The sequence below is a fragment of the Oncorhynchus keta genome, chromosome 30 (assembly GCF_023373465.1).
Source record: "Oncorhynchus keta strain PuntledgeMale-10-30-2019 chromosome 30, Oket_V2, whole genome shotgun sequence".
In the NCBI taxonomy this organism is placed as follows: Eukaryota; Metazoa; Chordata; class Actinopteri; order Salmoniformes; family Salmonidae; genus Oncorhynchus; species Oncorhynchus keta.
In genome coordinates, this window is record NC_068450.1 from 6510146 (window position 1) to 6532102 (window position 21957).

General features: G+C 46.6%; 1 protein-coding gene across 17 annotated transcripts in view; it reads right to left on the bottom strand.

Moving 5' to 3' along the window:
- LOC127913846 (tetraspanin-17) overlaps positions 1 to 21957 on the bottom strand; it is a 42866-nt gene that overhangs the window by 18133 nt on the left and 2776 nt on the right. For all 17 annotated transcript variants that reach the window (XM_052487365.1, XM_052487363.1, XM_052487358.1 and 14 more), the window contains exons 2-6: positions 14698 to 14748; positions 3183 to 3329; positions 1726 to 1896; positions 702 to 827; positions 515 to 562 (exon numbers count right to left, since the gene is read on the bottom strand). In XM_052487365.1, the coding sequence (XP_052343325.1) occupies positions 515 to 562; positions 702 to 827; positions 1726 to 1896; positions 3183 to 3314 (477 nt within the window). In that variant the 5' untranslated portion in view covers positions 3315 to 3329; positions 14698 to 14748. The remainder of the gene's footprint in view (positions 1 to 514; positions 563 to 701; positions 828 to 1725; positions 1897 to 3182; positions 3330 to 14697; positions 14749 to 21957) is intronic.

The window sequence follows — 21957 nt, forward strand, 5'->3', positions numbered from 1 at the left end:
AAGGAAGAGAGGACAGAGGAGAGGAGAGGAGCCTGAGCGCTAGCTAGCTAGGAAGAGATGAGGACAGAGGAGAGGAGCCTGAGCGCTAGCTAGGTAGGAAGAGATGAGGACAGGAGCCTGAACGCTAGCTAGCTCGGAAGAGATGAGGACAGAGGAGAGGAGCCTGAACGCTAGCTAGCTAGGAAGAGATGAGGACAGAGGAGAGGAGCCTGAGCGCTAGCTAGGTAGGAAGAGATGAGGACAGAGGAGAGGAGCCTGAGCGCTAGCTAGCTAGGAAGAGATGAGGACAGAGGAGAGGAGCCTGAGCGCTAGCTAGCTAGGAAGAGAGAAGTACAGAGGAGAGGAGCCTGAACGCTAGCTAGCTAGGAAGAGATGAGGACAGAGGAGAGGAGCCTGTCTAGATGTTCAGAGGAAAGGTTGAAATGTCCGCCGCCTCTCTCCCTCTGGATAACGACCAGCATGGTTTGAAAGACTGATTGGGTCTGATTGGAAAAACACAAGAGAAAAAACCAACCCCTTGAAGTCTCACGTCGTAGCCACACTGTGTGTTAAGGACGTCTTCCTGAAACGAATGAAAGCAAAACTATCATGAGAACAGAAGAACGTGGGTGTTCCATTACGATCTGTAGAATATGTTTAATGTGTTAAACTGAATTAAGTCTGAGGTTTATAATGTTCTGTAGCCCAATAAGGCATCTCACGGCAGGGTCTTTGACGCAGCAGGAGAAGGGGACTCCACAGCGCTCTCTACTGGGGTTAAACTCAGTGCAGTTGAAGTAGATATTCAGGTTCCAGTCATTAGGACCGTGGGCTCCACAGCACGACCACTAAAACACACACACACAGACAGGTATAAGGCTTTATCACATGTTATAAGCATAGTTGAGCCCTTATACAGTCTTACTACAACCAAGTCTGCTATGATAAAGAGGCTGACTCTGGTTGGCTTCAGTATATGTACAGTTATCCAATCAAGGTTAAGGCACTAGCTGCCAGTACAGTTAAAGGTACGAGACATAACAGATAGTACTACTGACATATCCCTGTTAACTCTATAACATCTAGTACTACTGACATATTACTGTTAACTCTATAACATCTAGTACTACTGACATATTACTGTTAACTCTATAACATCTAGTACTACTGACATATCCCTGTTAACTCTATAACATCTAGTACTACTGACATATCCCTGTTAACTCTATAACATCTAGTACTACTGACATATCCCTGTTAACTCTATAACATCTAGTACTACTGACATATCCCTGTTAACTCTATAACATCTAGTACTACTGATATATCCCTGTGTTAGCTCTATAACATCTAGTACTACTGACATATCCCTGTTAACTCTATAACATCTAGTACTACTGACATATCCCTGTTAACTCTATAACATCTAGTACTACTGATATATCCCTGTTAACTCTATAACATCTAGTACTACTGACATATCCCTGTTAACTCTATAACATCTAGTACTACTGACATATCCCTGTTAACTCTATAACATCTAGTACTACTGACATATTACTGTTAACTCTATAACATCTAGTACTACTGACATATACCTGTTAACTCTATAACATCTAGTACTACTGACATATACCTGTTAACTCTATAACATCTAGTACTACTGACATATCCCTGTGTTACCTCTATAACATCTAGTACTACTGACATATACCTGTTAACTCTTTAACATATAGTACTACTCACATATTCCTGTGTGAAGTCTATGAGGTTCTGCAGGTCGATGTCGTCGCGGTAAGCCTTGACGTTGTTATTGATGAAGAAGTTGAGCTGGTCTTTGATCCAGTCTTTGAACACAAAGGCCAGGATGCCTGCTGTCAGCTCTAAGAAGAAGATCAGGCCCAGGAACACCGAAAACTAGAACACAGGGAGAGAACATCAGAACAGGATGCCTGGCTGGCCAACCAGGAGCCATCCCTTCTCTTCCCCCTCTTCTGTAGGCTGGCCAACCAGGAGCCATCCCTTCTCTTTCCCCTCTTCTGTAGACTGGCCAACCAGGAGCCATCCCTTCTCTTTCTCCTCTTCTGTAGACTGGCCAACCAGGAGCCATCCCTTCTCTTTCCCCTCTTCTGTAGGCTGGCCAACCAGGAGCCATCCCTTCCCTTTCTCCTCTTCTGTAGGCTGGCCAACCAGGAGCCATCCCTTCTCTTTCTCCTCTTCTGTAGGCTGGCCAACCAGGAGCCATCCCTTCTCTTTCTCCTCTTCTGTAGGCTGGCCAACCAGGAGCCATCCCTTCTCTTTCTCCTCTTCTGTAGGCTGGCCAACCAGGAGCCATCCCTTCTCTTTCCCCTCTTCTGTAGGCTGGCCAACCAGGAGCCATCCCTTCTCTTTCTCCTCTTCTGTAGGCTGGCCAACCAGGAGCCATCCCTTCTCTTTCTCCTCTTCTGTAGGCTGGCCAACCAGGAGCCATCCCTTCTCTTTCTCCTCTTCTGTAGGCTGGCCAACCAGGAGCCATCCCTTCTCTTTCTCCTCTTCTGTAGGCTGGCCAACCAGGAGTCATCCCTGCTCTTTCCCCTCTTCTGGGCAGTCAGGAGTTAATGGACAGAGTAGTGGAGGTAATAGTCACTGAGAGTGACAGCTGGCTATGAGGCCCAGTTTGTCTCTGTCACTCAGACTCCATTGTTGAACTTGACATAACTTCTCTGAATGATGTCATTGTCCCCCCCCCCCCCAGATATTTAGATAAAATGCTTAGGTTTGTGTACTCAATAATGGATGTGTCAGGCTTTTAGAAACGAGTGGTTTATTATTTCCCATCGAGATCAATACCAATCCTAGTTGTTCATTTACAGTAAGTAGCCAACTGCTATGAATGACCTCAACTTTCAGATCAAACGAAGCCAGAGTTATTTTTGTGAATCAAACTAGGATGTACCTCCCTCCCTCTCCTCTTCCGTCCTCTAAATAATACCTAAATGAAGACCTAAAAGGTGTGAACCAAGGTGTAAATTACTGAACTGCAAACCCAAAAGGTGTGGATAGCAGAGCAGAAAGCAGAAATTAACCATACGAGGTTCAATGTGGTATCGTCCAAGGCACACAGTCTTACCACCCCAAAGAGAGATTAAACTAAGAAAGCCTATGTGAGGAAGAAAGAGTTGAACTCTCTAAGGAGAAATAAAACATATTTAATTCAAACTCACAAATTTGAGCAGCAAGGTGTTTTCCCGTAGCGCTCCGATGCAACCAGCGAATCCCAGGATGAACATGACTCCTCCCACTACGATGAACAGCCACACGGGGTCGAAGCCTCCCAGGTCTGTTATGGAGGCCATGTTGGACAGCACCCCCTGCAGGACAGGAGGACCAAGGTGTTATTACAGATCAACAGCACCCTAACCTCCCAGGTCTGTTGTGGAGGCCATGTTGAACTGCACCCCCCTAGAGGACAGGAGGACCAAGGTGTTGTTACAGATGTGCAGACAGACAGCACCCTAACCTCCCAGGTCTGTTATAGAGGCCGTGTTGGACAGCACCCCCTGCAGGACAGGAGGACCAAGGTGTTATTACAGATCGACAGCACCCTAACCTCCCAGGTCTGTTGTGGAGGCCATGTTGAACTGCACCCCCCTAGAGGACAGGAGGACCAAGGTGTTGTTACAGATGTGCAGACAGACAGGACCCTAACCTCCCAGGTCTGTTATGGAGGCCATGTTGAACTGCACCCCCCTAGAGGACAGGAGGACCAAGGTGTTGTTACAGATGTATAGACACACAGCACCCAAACCTCCCAGGTCTGTTAGCGACACCATGTTGAACTGCACCCCCTAGAGGACAGGAGGACCATGAGGTTAATTCAGATGTGTTTTTTACCACTGAAAGCGTAAGACCCCAAAAGTAAAAAAGTAAGAAATGGCATTGATAGATCTGTAAGAAAGCAGTGAGAAAGCAGTGAGAAATGACAGTGATAGATCTGTAAGAAAGCAGTAAGAAATGGCAGTGATAGATCTGTAAGAAAGCAGTGAGAAATGGCAGTGATAGATCTGTAAGAAAGCAGTGAGAAAGCAGTGAGAAATGGCAGTGATAGATCTGTAAGAAAGCAGTGAGAAATGGCATTGATAGATCTGTAAGAAAGCAGTGAGAAAGCAGTGTGAAATGGCAGTGATAGATCTGTAAGAAAGCAGTGAGAAATGGCAGTGATAGATCTGTAAGAAAGCAGTGAGAAATGGCAGTGATAGATCTGTAAGAAAGCAGTGAGAAATGGCAGTGATAGATCTGTAAGAAAGCAGTGAGAAATGGCAGTGATAGATCTGTAAGAAAGCAGTGAGAAAGCAGTGAGAAATGGCAGTGATAGATCTGTAAGAAAGCAGTGAGAAATGGCAGTGATAGATCTGTAAGAAAGCAGTGAGAAAGCAGTGAGAAATGGCAGTGATAGATCTATAAGAAAGCAGTGAGAAATGGCACTGATAGATCTGTAAGAAAGCAGTGAGACATGGCAGTGATAGATCTGTAAGAAAGCAGTGAGAAAGCAGTGAGAAATGGCAGTGATAGATCTGTAAGAAACCAGTGAGAAAGCAGTGAGAAATGGCAGTGATAGATCTGTAAGAAAGCAGTGAGAAATGGCAGTGATAGATCTGTAAGAAAGCCGTGAGAAATGGTGGTGATATATCTGTAAGAAAGCAGTGAGAAATGGCAGTGATAGATCTGTAAGAAAGCAGTGAGAAAGCAGTGAGAGATGGCAGTGATAGATCTGTAAGAAAGCAGTGAGAAATGGCATTGATAGATCTGTAAGAAAGCAGTGAGAAAGCAGTGAGAAATGGCAGTGATAGATCTGTAAGAAAGCAGTGAGAAATGGCAGTGATCTGTAAAAGCAGTGAGAAAGCAGTGAGAAATGGCAGTGATAGATCTGTAAGAAAGCAGTGAGAAATGGCAGTGATAGATCTGTAAGAAAGCAGTGAGACATGGCAGTGATAGATCTGTAAGAAAGCAGTGAGAAAGCAGTGAGAAATGGCAGTGATAGATCTGTAAGAAAGCAGTGAGAAATGGCAGTGATAGATCTGTAAGAAAGCAGTGAGACATGGCAGTGATAGATCTGTAAGAAAGCAGTGAGAAAGCAGTGAGAAATGGCAGTGATAGATCTGTAAGAAAGCAGTGAGAAAGCAGTGAGAAATGGCAGTGATAGATCTGTAAGAAAGCAGTGAGAAATGGCAGTGATAGATCTGTAAGAAAGCAGTGAGAAATGGCAGTGATAGATCTGTAAGAAAGCAGTGAGAAATGGCAGTGATAGATCAGTAAGAAAGCAGTGTTGTGCAACGTCTTCTTTGGCATGATATAATACAACACCACACCTTACTGTCAGAGAGACACGAGGCATTCCACTGCCTTTCCCTTCCAGGACAATAAATACAGACAGACAGCTCTCCCCCTGCTTCCCCTAACACCCTGCTACCTCCTAACACCCTGCTACCCCCTAACACTCTGCTACCCCCTAACACCCTGCTACCCCCTAACACCCTGCTACCCCTAACACCCTGCTACCCCTAACACCCTGCTACCCCTAACACTCTAACACTCTGCTACCCCCTAACACCCTGCTACCCCCTAACACCCTGCTACCCCCTAACACCCTGCTACCCCTAACACCCTGCTACCCCCTAACACCCTGCTACCCCCTAACACTCTGCTACCCCCTAACACCCTGCTACCCCCTAACACCCTGCTACCCCCTAACACCCTGCTACCCCCTAACACTCTGCTACCCCCTAACACCCTGCTACCCCCTAACACTCTGCTACCCCCTAACACCCTGCTACCCCCTAACACTCTGCTACCCCTAACACTCTGCTACCCCCTAACACTCTGCTACCCCCTAACACCCTGCTACCCCTAACACCCTGCTACCCCTAACACTCTGCTACCCCTAACACTCTGCTACCCCTAACACTCTGCTACCCCTAACACCCTGCTACCCCCTAACACTCTGCTACCCCCTAACACCCTGCTACCCCCTAACACTCTGCTACCCCTAACACTCTGCTACCCCCTAACACTCTGCTACCCCCTAACACCCTGCTACCCCCTAACACTCTGCTACCCCCTAACACCCTGCTACCCCCTAACACCCTGCTACCCCCTAACACCCTGCTACCCCCTAACACTCTGCTACCCCCTAACACTCTGCTACCCCCTAACACTCTGCTTCCCCCTAACACCCTGCTTCCCCCTCTAAACCCCTGTGGCTGGGTACTGGTCAACTTCAGGTGACTTCCTCTCTCACTCTAGCAGCCCAATTCACATTCTGCCCTGAAGACATCCTTTCTCTTTCCCCGGAATTTATGCTGCAGTAGTTTGTGTCAGGGGTCAAGGGTCAGTCGGTTATTTCTGGAGAATTTCTCCTGTCTTACCCGGTGTCCTGTGTGAATTTAAGTATGCTCCCTCTCTTTCTCGCTCGCTCTTTTTTGGGGGACCTGAGCTCTAGGACCATGCCTCAGGGCTACCTGGCATGATGACTCCTTGCTGTCCCCAGTCCACCTGGCCGTGCTGCTTCTCCAGTTTCAACTGTTCTGCCTGCGGCTATGGAGTCCTGACCTGTTCACAGGACGTGCTACCTGTCCCAGACCTGCTGTTTTCAACTCTCTAGAGACAGCAGGAGTGGTAGAGATACTCTTAATGATCGGCTATGAAAAACCAACTGACATTTACTCCTGAGGTGCTGACTTGCTGCACCCTCTACAACTACTGTGATTATTATTATTTGACCCTGCTGGTCATTTATGAACATTTGAATATCTTGGCCATGTTCTGTTATAATCTCCACCCAGCACAGCCAGAAGAGGACTGGCCACCCCTCATAGCCTGGTTCCTCTCTAGGTTTCTTCCTAAGTTCCTGTCTTTCTAGGGAGTTTTTCCTAGCCACCGTGCTTCTACACCTGCATTGCTTGCTGTTTGGGGTTTTAGGCTGGGTTTCTGTACAGCACTTTGAGATATCAGCTGATGTAAGAAGGGCTTTATAAATACATTTGATTGATTGATTGACATTGGATTTTGGCTTCTGGTGGAATTCTGAGCTCTAGTTTCTCCATTCTGTTTCCTTCTCAGGTGTTGTGTGATCCAAAAAAGAAACTGGGCCATGATCCTTAACCTCAACCTGAGGCTACGGCACCACAGAATCATCTATGGCACAGATTCCTCTTGTGGTTCATATGATCCTTTTATGTTGTGGTTACATAGGAAACTGGAGACCTTCTACAAAAGGCTCTTTGTTGTCAAGCTAACCTTGACCTACAAAATACTGTAGTATGACTTAGATCTTATGCATGACTTAATGTATTAAGAAAAAGCAACCTGTTCGAACATGAATTCAGTATGAATCCTAACATCATCCTAACTGCATTACAAAACAGCAGACCGTTTCCACATTGGCAATTAACATCTTGACTGGTCCCTTTCCAGCTAATTAATGACCTAATTGACCATTTATTTTATTTGTTAACCTGTAATGAGGTTCTGAATGTATCCCACTTTCAACACATCACAGAACAACATCTTCTACCTGACCTTCAGTTTATTGGGATGGACAGAAAGAGAGAGATGGGGGGATGTAGAGCGAGGGAGAAGAGAGAAGGGGGTGTAGCGAGAGGGAGAAGAGAGAGGGGGGTGGGGGGGAGGGGAGAGAGGGGGTGTAGCGAGAGGGAGGGGAGAGAGAGGGGTGTGGAGAGGGAAGAAGAGAGAGAGGGGGGGGGTGTAGAGAGGGAGAAGGAGAGGGGGTGTAGAGAGGGAGAAGGGGGGGGGGATGTAGCGAGAGGGAGTATGTATTTATCCCCCCAGGCTACCTGACATCAGTATGTATTTATCCCCCAGGCTACCCTGACATCAGTATGTATTTATCCCCCCAGGCTACCCTGACATCAGTATGTATTTATCCCCCCAGGCTACCCTGACATCAGTATGTATTTATCCCCCCAGGCTACCCTGACATCAGTATGTATTTATCCCCCCAGGCTACCCTGACATCAGTATGTATTTATCCCCCCAGGCTACCCTGACATCAGTATGTATTTATCCCCCCAGGCTACCCTGACATCAGTATGTATTTATCCCCCCAGGCTACCCTGACATCAGTATGTATTTATCCCCCCAGGCTACCCTGACATCAGTATGTATTTAACCCCCAGGCTACCCTGACATCAGTATGGGCTACCCTGACATCAGTATGTATTTATCCCCCCAGGCTACCCTGACATCAGTATGTATTTATCCCCCCAGGCTACCCTGACATCAGTATGTATTTATCCCCCAGGCTACCCTGACATCCCCCAGGCTACCCTGATCAGTATTTATCCCCCAGGCTACCCTGACATCAGTATGTATTTATCCCCCAGGCTACCCTGACATCAGGGAGACAGTATGTATTTATCCCCCAGGCTACCCTGACATCAGGTATTTATCCCCCAGGCTACCCTGACATCAGTATGTATTTATCCCCCAGGCTACCCTGACATCAGAGGGGAGGGGAGAGAGAGGGGGTGTGAGAGGGAGGGGAGAGAGAGGGGGTGGAGAGAGGTAGAAGAGAGAGAGAGAGAGGGGGTGTAGAGAGAGGGAGAAGAGAGAGAGGGAGAAGAGAGGGGGGGTGTAGAGAGGGAGAAGAGAGAGGGAGGGGTGTAGAGAGGGAGAAGAGGTGTAGAGAGAGAGAAGAGAGAGAGGGAGGGGTGTAGAGAGAGAGAAGAGAGAGAGGAGGTGTAGAGAGAGAGAAGAGAGAGAGGGAGGGGTGTAGAGAGGGAGAAGAGAGAGAGGGAGGGGTGTAGAGAGAGAGAAGAGAGAGAGGGAGGGGTGTAGAGAGAGAGAAGAGAGAGAGGGAGGGGTGTAGAGAGAGGGAGAAGAGAGAGGGGGTGTAGAGAGGGAGAAGAGAGAGAGGGAGGGGTGTAGAGAGAGAGAAGAGAGAGGGGAGGGGTGTAGAGAGAGGGAGAAGAGAGGGAGGGGTGTAGAGAGAGGGAGAAGAGAGAGAGGGGGAAGAGAGAGGGGGTGTAGAGAGGGAGAAGAGCGAGAGGGAGGGGTGTAGAGAGAGAGAAGTGAGAGAGGGAGGGGAGAAGAGAGAGAGGGAGAAGAGAGAGGGAGAAGAGAGAGATGGGGGTGTAGCGAGAGGGAAAAGAGAGAGAGGGAGGGGAGAGAGGGGGTGTAGAGAGAGGGAGAAGAGAGAGAGGGAGGCGAGAGAGGGGGTGTAGAGAGAGGGAGGGGAGAGAGAGGGGTGTAGAGAGAGGGAGAAGAGAGAGGGGGTGTACAGAGAGGGTGGGGAGATGGCAAGAGAGAGGGGGTGTAGAAAGAAGGAGAAGATTGAGAGAGCGAGAGATGAAGGTAGAGGTAGACAGAGAGAGAGCAGAGGACAGAAAGAGAGACTGAGGTTAGAGACAGAGAGGGACAAAGAAAGCAAGAATCCACAATGTTATTACCCAGACTGCCATTAAAATATGTCATCTAATCTGTAGTTATCTGCTGTCAGACATACCGCGCCCTAGATACAAAGACCTAACTAATATGTCTGATGGTGATCGCTGTCTCTCAAATGTAAAGCATATGGTTTCTCATTGTGGTAGTGGGTGGTGGTATTGGTTGTTGTGTGAGGGTCCGGTAAACACAATGACAATTCCCCATATTTTAAAAGTAATGTCATTGAAATCTAAATGTAAAATTAGGCTTTTCTATTTAGCCAGCCGTAGCTGTTAACAAACAAGGTTCTTTATTATTGAGGGAAATCAGGGTAAAGTCACAGTGCTGGGCTGAAGGGAGGTCAGGGTAAAGTCACAGTGCTGGGCTGAAGGGAGGTCAGGGTAAAGTCACAGTGCTGGGCTGAAGGGAGGTCAGGGTAAAGTCACAGTGCTGGGCTGAAGGGAGGTCAGGGTAAAGTCACAGTGCTGGGCTGAAGGGAGGTCAGGGTAAAGTCACAGTGCTGGGCTGAAGGGAGGTCAGGGTAAAGTCACAGTGCTGGGCTGAAGGGAGGTCAGGGTAAAGTCACAGTGTTGGGCTGAAGGGAGGTCAGGTAAAGTCACAGTGCTGGGCTGAAGGGAGGTCAGGGTAAAGTCACAGTGCTGGGCTGAAGGGAGGTCAGGGTAAAGTCACAGTGCTGGGCTGAAGGAGGTCAGGGTAAAGTCACAGTGCTGGGCTGAAGGGAGGTCAGGGTAAAGTCACAGTGCTGGGCTGAAGGGAGGTCAGGGTAAAGTCACAGTGCTGGGCTGAAGGGAGTTCAGGGTAAAGTCACAGTGCTGGGCTGAAGGGAGGTCAGGGTAAAGTCACAGTGCTGGGCTGAAGGGAGAACAGGGTAAAGTCACAGTGCTGGGCTGAAGGGAGGTCAGGTAAAGTCACAGTGCTGGGCTGAAGGGAGATTAGGGTAAAGTCACAGTGCTGGGCTGAAGGGAGGTCAGGGTAAAGTCACAGTGCTGGGCTGAAGGGAGGTCAGGGTAAAGTCACAGTGCTGGGCTGAAGGGAGTTCAGGGTAAAGTCACAGTGCTGGGCTGAAGGGAGGTCAGGGTAAAGTCACAGTGCTGGGCTGAAGGGAGGTCAGGGTAAAGTCACAGTGCTGGGCTGAAGGGAGGTCAGGGTAAAGTCACAGTGCTGGGCTGAAGGGAGTTCAGGGTAAAGTCACAGTGCTGGGCTGAAGGGAGGTCAGAGTAAAGTCACAGTGCTTGGCTGAAGGGAGATTAGGGTAAAGTCACAGTGCTGGGCTGAAGTGAGTTCAGGGTAAAGTCACAGTGCTGGGCTGAAGGGAGTTCAGGGTAAAGTCACAGTGCTGGGCTGAAGGGAGATTAGGTAAAGTCACAGTGCTGAAGGGAGATCAGGTAAAGTCACAGTGCTGAAGGGAGATCAGGGTAAAGTCTGTATTTAACCCCCAGGCTACCCTGACATCAGTATGTATTAGTCCCTCCAGGCTACCCTGACATCAGTATGTATTTAACCCCCAGGCTACCCTGACATCAGTATGTATTTAACCCCCAGGCTACCCTGACATCAGTATGTATTATTCCTCCAGGCTACCCTGACATCAGTATGTATTTAACCCCCAGGCTACCCTGAGATCAGTATGCATTTAACCCCCAGGCTACCCTGACATCAGTATGTATTATTCCCTCCAGGCTACCCTGACATCAGTATGTATTTAACCCCCAGGCTACCCTGACATCAGTATGTATTATTCCTCCAGGCTACCCTGACATCAGTATGTATTTAACCCTCCAGGCTACCCTGACATCAGTATGTATTATTCCATCCAGGCTACCCTGACATCAGTATGTATTATTCCCTCCAGGCTACCCTGACATCAGTATGTATTATTCCCTCCAGGCTACCCTGACATCAGTATGTATTATTCCCTCCAGGCTACCCTGACATCAGTATGTATTATTCCCTCCAGGCTACCCTGACATCAGTATGTATTATTCCTCCAGGCTACCCTGACATCAGTATGTATTATTCCATCCAGGCTACCCTGACATCAGTATGTATTTATCCCTCCAGGCTACCCTGACATCAGTATGTATTATTCTCCAGGCTACCCTGACATCAGTATGTATTTATCCCCCAGGCTACCCTGACATCAGTATGTATTATTCCCTCCAGGCTACCCTGACATCAGTATGTATTATTCCATCCAGGCTACCCTGACATCAGTATGTATTATTCCCTCCAGGCTACCCTGACATCAGTATGTATTATTCCCTCCAGGCTACCCTGACATCAGTATGTATTATTCCTCCAGGCTACCCTGACTTCAGTATGTATTTAACCCCAGGCTACCCTGACATCAGTATGTATTTAACCCCCAGGCTACCCTGACATCAGTATGTATTTAACTCCCCAGGCTACCCTGACATCAGTATGTATTTAACCCCCAGGCTACCCTGACATCAGTATGTATTTAACTCCCCAGGCTACCCTGACATCAGTATGTATTTAACCCCCAGGCTACCCTGACATCAGTATGTATTATTCCCTCCAGGCTACCCTGACATCAGTATGTATTTAACCCCCAGGCTACCCTGACATCAGTATGTATTTAACCCTCCAGGCTACCCTGACATCAGTATGTATTTAACCCCCAGGCTACCCTGACATCAGTATGTATTACTCCATCCAGGCTACCCTGACATCAGTATGTATTTAACCCCCAGGCTACCCTGACTTCAGTATGTATTTAACCCCCAGGCTACCCTGACATCAGTATGTATGTAACCCTCCAGGCTACCCTGACATCAGTATGTATTATTCCCCAGGCTACCCTGACATCAGTATGTATTTAACCCCCCCCAGGCTACCCTGACATCAGTATGTATTTAACCCCCAGGCTACCCTGACATCAGTATGTATTATTCCCTCCAGGCTACCCTGACATCAGTATGTATTATTCCCTCCAGGCTACCCTGACATCAGTATGTATTTAACCCCCAGGCTACCCTGACATCAGTATGTATTTAACCCCCAGGCTACCCTGACATCAGTATGTATTATTCCTCCAGGCTACCCTGACATCAGTATGTATTTATCCCCCAGGCTACCCTGACATCAGTATGTATTACTCCATCCAGGCTACCCTGACATCAGTATGTATTTAACCCTCCAGGCTACCCTGACATCAGTATGTATTTATCCCTCCAGGCTACCCTGACATCAGTATGTATTATTCCTCCAGGCTACCCTGACATCAGTATGTATTTAACCCCCAGGCTACCCTGACATCAGTATGTATTTATCCCCCCAGGCTACCCTGACATCAGTATGTATTTAACCCCCCAGGCTACCCTGACATCAGTATGTATTTATCCCCCCAGGCTACCCTGACATCAGTATGTATTTATCCCCCCAGGCTACCCTGACATCAGTATGTATTTATCCCCCAGGCTACCCTGACATCAGTATGTATTTAACCCCCAGGCTACCCTGACATTAGTATGTATTTAACCCTCCAGGCTACCCTGACATCAGTATGTATTTAACCCCCAGGCTACCCTGACATCAGTATGTATTACTCCATCCAGGCTACCCTGACATCAGTATGTATTTAACCCCCAGGCTACCCTGACTTCAGTATGTATTTAACCCCCAGGCTACCCTGACATCAGTATGTATGTAACCCTCCAGGCTACCCTGACATCAGTATGTATTATTCCCCCAGGCTACCCTGACATCAGTATGTATTTAACCCCCAGGCTACCCTGACATCAGTATGTATTTAACCCCCAGGCTACCCTGACATCAGTATGTATTATTCCTCCAGGCTACCCTGACATCAGTATGTATTATTCCCTCCAGGCTACCCTGACATCAGTATGTATTTAACCCCCAGGCTACCCTGACATCAGTATGTATTTAACCCCCAGGCTACCCTGACATCAGTATGTATTATTCCCTCCAGGCTACCCTGACATCAGTATGTATTTATCCCCCAGGCTACCCTGACATCAGTATGTATTACTCCATCCAGGCTACCCTGACATCAGTATGTATTTAACCCTCCAGGCTACCCTGACATCAGCATGTATTACTCCATCCAGGCTACCCTGACATCAGTATGTATTATTCCCTCCAGGCTACCCTGACATCAGTATGTATTATTCCCTCCAGGCTACCCTGACATCAGTATGTATTTATCCCCCAGGCTACCCTGACATCAGTATGTATTACTCCATCCAGGCTACCCTGACATCAGTATGTATTTATCCCTCCAGGCTACCCTGACATCAGTATGTATTATTCCCCCAGGCTACCATGACATCAGTATGTATTTAACCCCCAGGCTACCCTGACATCAGTATGTATTTAACCCCCAGGCTACCCTGACATCAGTATGTATTATTCCCTCCAGGCTACCCTGACATCAGTATGTATTATTCCTCCAGGCTACCCTGACATCAGTATGTATTTAACCCCCAGGCTACCCTGACATCAGTATGTATTTAACCCCCAGGCTACCCTGACATCAGTATGTATTATTCCCTCCAGGCTACCCTGACATCAGTATGTATTTATCCCCCAGGCTACCCTGACATCAGTATGTATTACTCCATCCAGGCTACCCTGACATCAGTAAGTATTTAACCCTCCAGGCTACCCTGACATCAGTATGTATTTATCCCCCAGGCTACCCTGACATCAGTATGTATTACTCCATCCAGGCTACCCTGACATCAGTATGTATTTATCCCCCCAGGCTACCCTGACATCAGTATGTATTTATCCCCCCAGGCTACCCTGACATCAGTATGTATTATTCCCTCCAGGCTACCCTGACATCAGTATGTATTTAACCCCCAGGCTACCCTGACGTCAGTATGTATTTATCCCCCAGGCTACCCTGACATCAGTATGTATTTATCCCCCCAGGCTACCCTGACATCAGTATGTATTTATCCCCCCAGGCTACCCTGACATCAGTATGTATTTATCCCCCCAGGCTACCCTGACATCAGCATGCTATTCCTCCAATTCAAATAGCATCTACAGGTGCTCAGATAAGAGAGTTTCACCAATACCTGACACAGATCAATGCAAAATATTCACCAGAAAAGTCAGTTCGATCACGGTGAAAAATCAGACCTCTGTTAGCCAAACAACCAGAGAAAAGCAGCATGTTTGCTATTTATTTATTTTTTAAAGATATTTTGTTTAGAATTTGGACTATCCGGATACCTGAAAAAATGTCATGAAAATATTTGACGAATAAATGTTTCTTACCTTCTCGGCCCATGCCCATAGTCCTATGCCCAGGAAGGCTGCTCCCAGTAACTGTTGAATAAAACACAGAAACAGAAGGTTACCTGACATACAAAAACTACACATATTCCATCACAGTAAACTGGCTGTACGCATATACACTACATTAGCAAAAGTATGTGGACACCTGCTCGTCAAACATTTCATTCTAAAATCATGGGCATTAATAAGGAGTTATTAATGCCCCGCCCCATTTGCTGCTATAACAGTCTTCACTCTTCTGGGAAGTCTTTCCACTAGATGTTGGAACATTGCTGAGGGGACTTGCTTCCATTCAGCCACGAACATTAGTGAGGTAGGGCACTGATGTTGGGTGATGAAGACTGGCTCGCAGTTGGCTTTCCAATTCATTCCAAAGGTGTTCGATGGGGTTGAGGTCAGGGCTCTGTGCAGGCCAGTCGAGTTCTTCCACAAAACCATTTCCGTACAGACCTCGCTTTGTGCACGGAGGCATCGTTATGCTGAAACAGGAAAGGGCCTTGCACAAACAGTTTCCACAAAGTCGTCTAGGATGTCATTGTATGTTGGGCGCAGGTAGCATTCTCCTGGCATCTGCCAAACTCAGATTCGTCCATTGGATGGTGAAGCATGATTCATCACTCCATAATCCAATGGCGGCGAGTTTTACACCACTCTAGCCGACGCTTGGCATTGAGCATGGTGATCTTATGCTTGTGTGCGGCTGCTCAGCCGTGGAAACCCATTTCATGAAGCTTCAGACGAACAGTTCTCGAGCTGACGTTGCTTCCAGAGGCAGTTTGGACCTCAGTAGTGAGTGTTACAACCGAATATAGAAGATTTTTACACTCTTCAGCACTCGGCGGTCCTGTTATGTGAGGTTCTGTGGCCTACCACTTCTCGGCTGAGCCGTTGTTGCTCCTACATGTTTGCACTTCATATTAACAGCACTTACAGTTGACCGGGGCAGGTCTAACAGGGAAGACATTTTGCAAACTGACTTGTTGGAAAGGTGGCATCCTATGATGGTGCAACGTTGAAAGTTACTGAGCTCTTCAGTAAGGCCATTCTACAGCCAATGTTTGTCTATGGAGATTGCATGGCAGTGTGCTCAATTTTATACACTTGTCAGCAACGGGTGTGGCTGAAATAGACAAATACACTCATTTGAAGAGGTGTCCACATACTTTTGTATATATAGTTGTTAGCAGTTGATGTTACACTTCAGTAACACACACCCCAAAGAAAACCAGAGGGAGAAAAATAGGTTTATTCAAAGAGAACAGTATAGTCAAGTAGAGTATAATTCAGTACCGTAGAGTTCAACACAGTACAATAGAGTACCGTAGAGTTCAATACAGCACATTAGAGTATAGTACAGTACCGTAGAGTTTAATACAGTACAATAGAGTATAGTTCAGTACCGTAGTGTTCAAAACAGTACAATAGAGTATATAGTTCAGTACCGTAGAGTTTAATACAGTACAATAGAGTATAGTTCAGTACCGTAGAGTTCAACACAGTACAATAGAGTACCGTAGAGTTCAATACAGCACATTAGAGTATAGTACAGTACCGTAGAGTTTAATACAGTACAATAGAGTATAGTTCAGTACCGTAGTGTTCAAAACAGTACAATAGAGTATAGTAAAGTACCGTAGAGTTCAAAACAGTACAATAGAGTATAGTACAGTACCGTAGAGTTTAATACAGTACAATAGAGTATAGTTCAGTACCGTAGTGTTCAAAACAGTACAATAGAGTATAGTTCAGTACCGTAGAGTTCAAAACAGTACAATAGAGTATAGTACAGTACCGTAGAGTTCAAAACAGTAAGAGTATAGTACAGTACCGTAGAGTTCAAAACAGTACAATAGAGTATAGTACAGTACCGTAGAGTTCAAAACAGTACAATAGAGTATAGTACAGTACCGTAGAGTTCAAAACAGTACAGTAGAGTATAGTACAGTACCGTAGAGTTCAATACAGTACAATAGAGTATAGTACAGTACCGTAGAGTTCAAAACAGTACAGTAGAGTATAGTACAGTACCGTAGAGTTTAATACAGTACAATAGAGTATAGTACAGTACCGTAGAGTTCAAAACAGTACAGTAGAGTATAGTACAGTACCGTAGAGTTCAATACAGTACAATAGAGTATAGTACAGTACCGTAGAGTTCAAAACAGTACAATAGAGTATATAGTTCAGTACCGTAGTGTTCAAAACAGTACAGTAGAGTATAGTACAGTACCGTAGAGTTCAATACAGTACAATAGAGTATAGTACAGTACCGTAGTGTTCAATACAGTACAGTATAGTTCAGTACCGTAGAGTTTAATACAGTACAGTATAGTTCAGTACCGTAGAGTCCAATACAAGTACAGTAGAGTATAGTTCAGTAACGTAGAGCTTAATACAGTACAGTATAGTTCAGTACCGTAGAGAGTCCGATACAGTACAGTAGAGTATAGTTCAGTACCGTAGAGTTCAATACAAGTACAGTAGAGTATAGCACAGTACCGTAGAGTTTAATACAGTACAGTATAGTTCAGTACCGTAGAGTCCAATACAAGTACAGTAGAGTATAGCACAGTACCGTAGAGTTTAATACAGTACAGTATAGTTCAGTACCGTAGAGTCCAATACAAGTACAGTAGAGTATAGTTCAGTACAAAAGGACATTAACGCTTGTCTGGTTGCCTGAGAAGCAGTTCACACAGATGTTCAGTTGATGAAACCAATGCTGCATACATCGGTTGAAAAACAATCTCTGAAGCGCTCACAATTGGCCAGGATTCTCCTCTATTCAGTACTGGCCATGTAATTCTGACAAAGTAAAAAAATATTCTTAGAATAGCCTAATTGATAAGAAACTCCAATGCTGTCAAGATCTCCCCTGAACACTGAATATTTATAAATAGATAAACATCTCAGTTGGCTACCTCACCCACCTGGTTCACTGAATGAGGAATTATTTTAAAAGACATATCAAGCATTTGGTTGTAATGTCGCAGGGTGGCCAAACATCCTCCAGGAGAGATACTGGGTGAGCAGGGTGGCCAACCATCCTCCAGGAGAGATACTGGGTGAGCAGGGTGGCCAAACATCCTCCAGGAGAGATACTGGGTGAGCAGGGTGGTCAAACATCCTCCAGGAGAGATACTGGGTGAGCAGGGTGGCCAACCATCCTCCAGAAGAGATACTGGGTGAGCAGGGTGGCCAACCATCCTCCAGAAGAAATACTGGGTGAGCAGGGTGGTCAACCATCCTCCAGGAGAGATACTGGGTGAGCAGGGTGGCCAACCAACCTGGTTGAGAGAATGCCAAGAGTGTGCAAAGCTGTCATCAAGGCAAAGGGTGGCTACTTTGAAGAATCTCAAATCAACACTACTACATTACTACATGATTCCACGTGTTATTTCATAGTTTTGGTGTCTTCACTACTATTCTACAATGTAGAAAATAGTGCAAATAAAGAAAAAACCCTGGAATGAGTAGGTGTGTCCAAACTTCTGACTGGTACTGTACGTCTACGATAGGCTCAGATTTTGTCCAGTCCGGTCTGTCAATATCCACTGGTGTCCAGTGTCGGTGCTGAGTGGGTGAGGATGCTGGTTACAGTGAATGGAAAGAGAGGGTGCTCATGGGTAGGTGTCAGTAAAAGCTGGGAGAGGTGACATTAACGAGAGCGAGCGCGAGAGGTTGTTCAGACAAATTGTTTTAAAAAAGGGATCATTTTGGAAATGTGGCACTTTATCTAGAGTCAAATGAACTCGTGGATACCATTTATATTGACAAACCAAACAAATCAAAACAAAGGAAAAGTCTTCTCATGCTTTGTTGATTTCAAAAAAGCCTTCGACTCAATTTGGCATGAGGGTTGTTGGTTGGAAAGTGGCGTAGGGGGTAAAACATACGACATTATAAAATCCATGTACACAAACAACAAGTGTGCGGTTAAAATGGGCAAAAAACACACATTTCTTCACACAGGGTCGTGGGGTGAGACAGGGATGCAGCTTAAGCCCCACCCTCTTCAACATATATATCAACGAATTGGCGCCTGACAAGGCTAAATGGATTTTTATTGATGTATTATATTAAGTTAAAATAAGTGTTAATTCAGTATTGTTATCATTATTACAAATAAAATAAAAATCGCCAGATTAATCGGTATCTGCTTTTTTGGTCCTCCAATAATCGGCATCGGTGTTGAAAAATCATAATCGGTCGACCTCTACTCGGGAGTACACCAGAGTGAGTCCAGGTGAGGTATTGGCTGGAGATCAGACGTTAGTGTACTCCCATCAAACTAATCCAGTGGGATTAGCGAGATAGAAACGCTCACTCAACTGCTCTCTCTCGCTCTACATCGCTCTCTCCCTCCATCTCTCTCGCACTCCCTCCATCTCTCTCTCTCTCGCTCTCCCTCCATCTCTCTCGCACTCCCTCCGTCTCTCTCTCTCGCACTCCCTCCATCTCTCTCTCTCGCACTCCCTCCATCTCTCTCTCTCACTCTCCCTCCATCTCTCTCTCTCACTCTCCCTCCATCTCTCCCTCCCGCTCTCCCTCCATCTCTCTCGCACTCCATCCATCTCTCTCGCTCTCCCTCCATCTCTCTCTCCATCTCTCTCTCCCTCCCTCCAGCTCCCTCTCTCTCGCTCTCCCTCCCTCTCTCTCTCGCTCTCCCTCCCTCTCCCTCCCTCCCTCTCTCTCTCTCGCTCTCCCTCCCTCTCTCACTCTCCCTCCATCTCTCTCTCACTCTCCCTCCATCTCTCTCTCCCTCTCCCTCCATCTCTCTCTCACTCTCCCTCCATCTCTCTCTCACTCTCCCTCCATCTCTCTCTCACTCTCCCTCCATCTCTCTCTCCCTCTCCCTCCATCTCTCTCTCACTCTCCCTCCATCTCTCTCTCACTCTCCCTCCATCTCTCCCTCCATCTCTCTCTCGCTCTCCCTCCATCTCTCCCTCCAGCTCTCCCTCTCTCGCTCTCCCTCCAGCTCTCTCACGCTCCCTCCATCTCTCCCCATCTCTCTCTCAATCTTTCTCCTACCATCTCTCCATCTCTCTCTTTCTCCATCTCTCTCTCTCGCTCTCCCTACATCTCGCTCTCTCTCCCTCCATCTCGCTCTCTCTCCCTCCCGCTCTCCCTCCATCTCTCTCGCACTCCATCCATCTCTCTCTCTCTCCCTCCCTCCAGCTCCCTCTCTCTCGCTCTCCCTCCCTCTCTCTCTTGCTCTCCCTCCATCTCTCTCTCGCTCTCCCTCCATCTCTCTCTCGCTCTCCCTCCATCTCTCTCTCGCTCTCCCTCCATCTCTCTCTCGCTCTCCCTCCATCTCTCTCTCGCTCTCCCTCCATCTCTCTCTCGCTCTCCCTCCATCTCTCTCTCGCTCTCCCTCCATCTCTCCCTCTCTCGCTCTCCCTCTCCCTCCATCTCTCCCTCTCTCGCTCTCCCTCTCTCGCTCTCCCTCCAGCTCTCCCTCTCTCGCTCTCCCTCCAGCTCTCCCTCTCTCGCTCTCCCTCCAGCTCTCCCTCTCTCGCTCTCCCTCCAGCTCTCCCTCTCTCGCTCTCCCTCCATCTCTCCCTCTCTCGCTCTCCCTCCAGCTCTCTCACGCTCCCTCCATCTCTCCCCATCTCTCTCTCAATCTTTCTCCTACCATCTCTCCATCTCTCTCTCTCTTTCTCCATCTCTCCATCTCTCCCAATTTCTCCATCTCTCTCTCTCCCTCCATCTCTCTCTCCCTCTCCCTCCATCTCTCTCTCCACCTCCACCTCTCCCTCCACCTCCCCCCACCTCTCTCTCCCCATCTCTCTCTCTCTCCATCTCATGTTTGGGTGTATGTATCATAATCACACTGCGGCTAGGGATTCCATCCTATCTCCATGTGGACAGTAAGATTATAGACAGTTGGGGGAGAAGCTCTCCTTAATCCATATGATCCTGTTACACTCACACTCTGAGGCGTAGGTTATGTTAACCTCAGTTTACCCAACCTTAACCCTAGGCTACACAACCAGTCCCATGCTCATCTCAGTGCTTTAAATAAACTAGGGAAGGGCCTACATACTAGACACTTTCATCAACAGATGAATGAATGACCTTTCAAAGCCAGCCACTTTCATTGGTTATATACTCTGCTGATGATACGACACACACACACAAAAAGATTCACACATTCCCAATTCACCACATCTCATACTGTGCAAATCAACGTATCAAACGAGTGGATGTGTTATCTGGGTTGCAACAAACCACACAACTGCCTTTCCCAGGGACTAGACTACATTAAGATATTTACAGAGTTGTATAATGTTATAGTAGAGACCTGATATTTACAGAGTTGTATAATGTTACAGGAGAGACCATAAGGTTCATGCAGATAACATTCAGGCTGCTCAGAAACTCTGGGCCTCCATCTTCTTAACCATCTGGTAATTACAACCCTGTAAGGTTCGCAGAACATCTGAGAAGTGGAGTGAACAACGTGATTAATTACGACGTGGATAAGAGACAGTCAGCTAGTTTTGTTTACAAGCTAGATTAGTGGTTCTTAACTGGTTTATCCTCGGCACCCAAAATACAATCTGGAGAAAACGCTTTATATTTACGCTAGTAAATGTAGCAATTACATAACAACAAGGGAACAACATTCTCACCTCTTTCATTGTCAATAATAAAATATTGCCCATATTCTTGCCGAAGAATATTAAACTCACTTGAGACCAAAAATAAATCAAATCTACCAAAATGCCCTTGCCGATAGTTCTGTTTGAAGAAAATTTGTTGAGAGATGAAATGATTTACAATCGTAAATTAACAATTATACACACTAACTTCATCATTCAAACAAATGTTATGTTTTTACTCAAAAAAAAAACACGACCCACCAGCTAAGAATCGCTGAGCTCGACAGGTAGGCGTTATTTCTGGAAGTCAACAACTAGCCAAAATGACCATTAGAAAGAAATCTGGAGGCCAAGTAGGTCTCAAGTTAGCTAGCCTACTTCCTTATAGGTCTAGCAGTTAGCCTAGCAGCATATTGGATGACTGTCGTTCATATTCCATTCACCCAGTTCAATGTAACATGGATAAGTTTAGGATACTAAATTATAACTTTAATGTTCCCTATACCCATAAGGTTGCTACAACCTAGACTACAAAAGGAGTTTCTATTGGACAAATTCAAAGATGTCCCGTCTCCTTCTGTTTAAGAAACATTTGCAATAAAAATCGGAGGAATGAATGCACCCCTGAAGCACC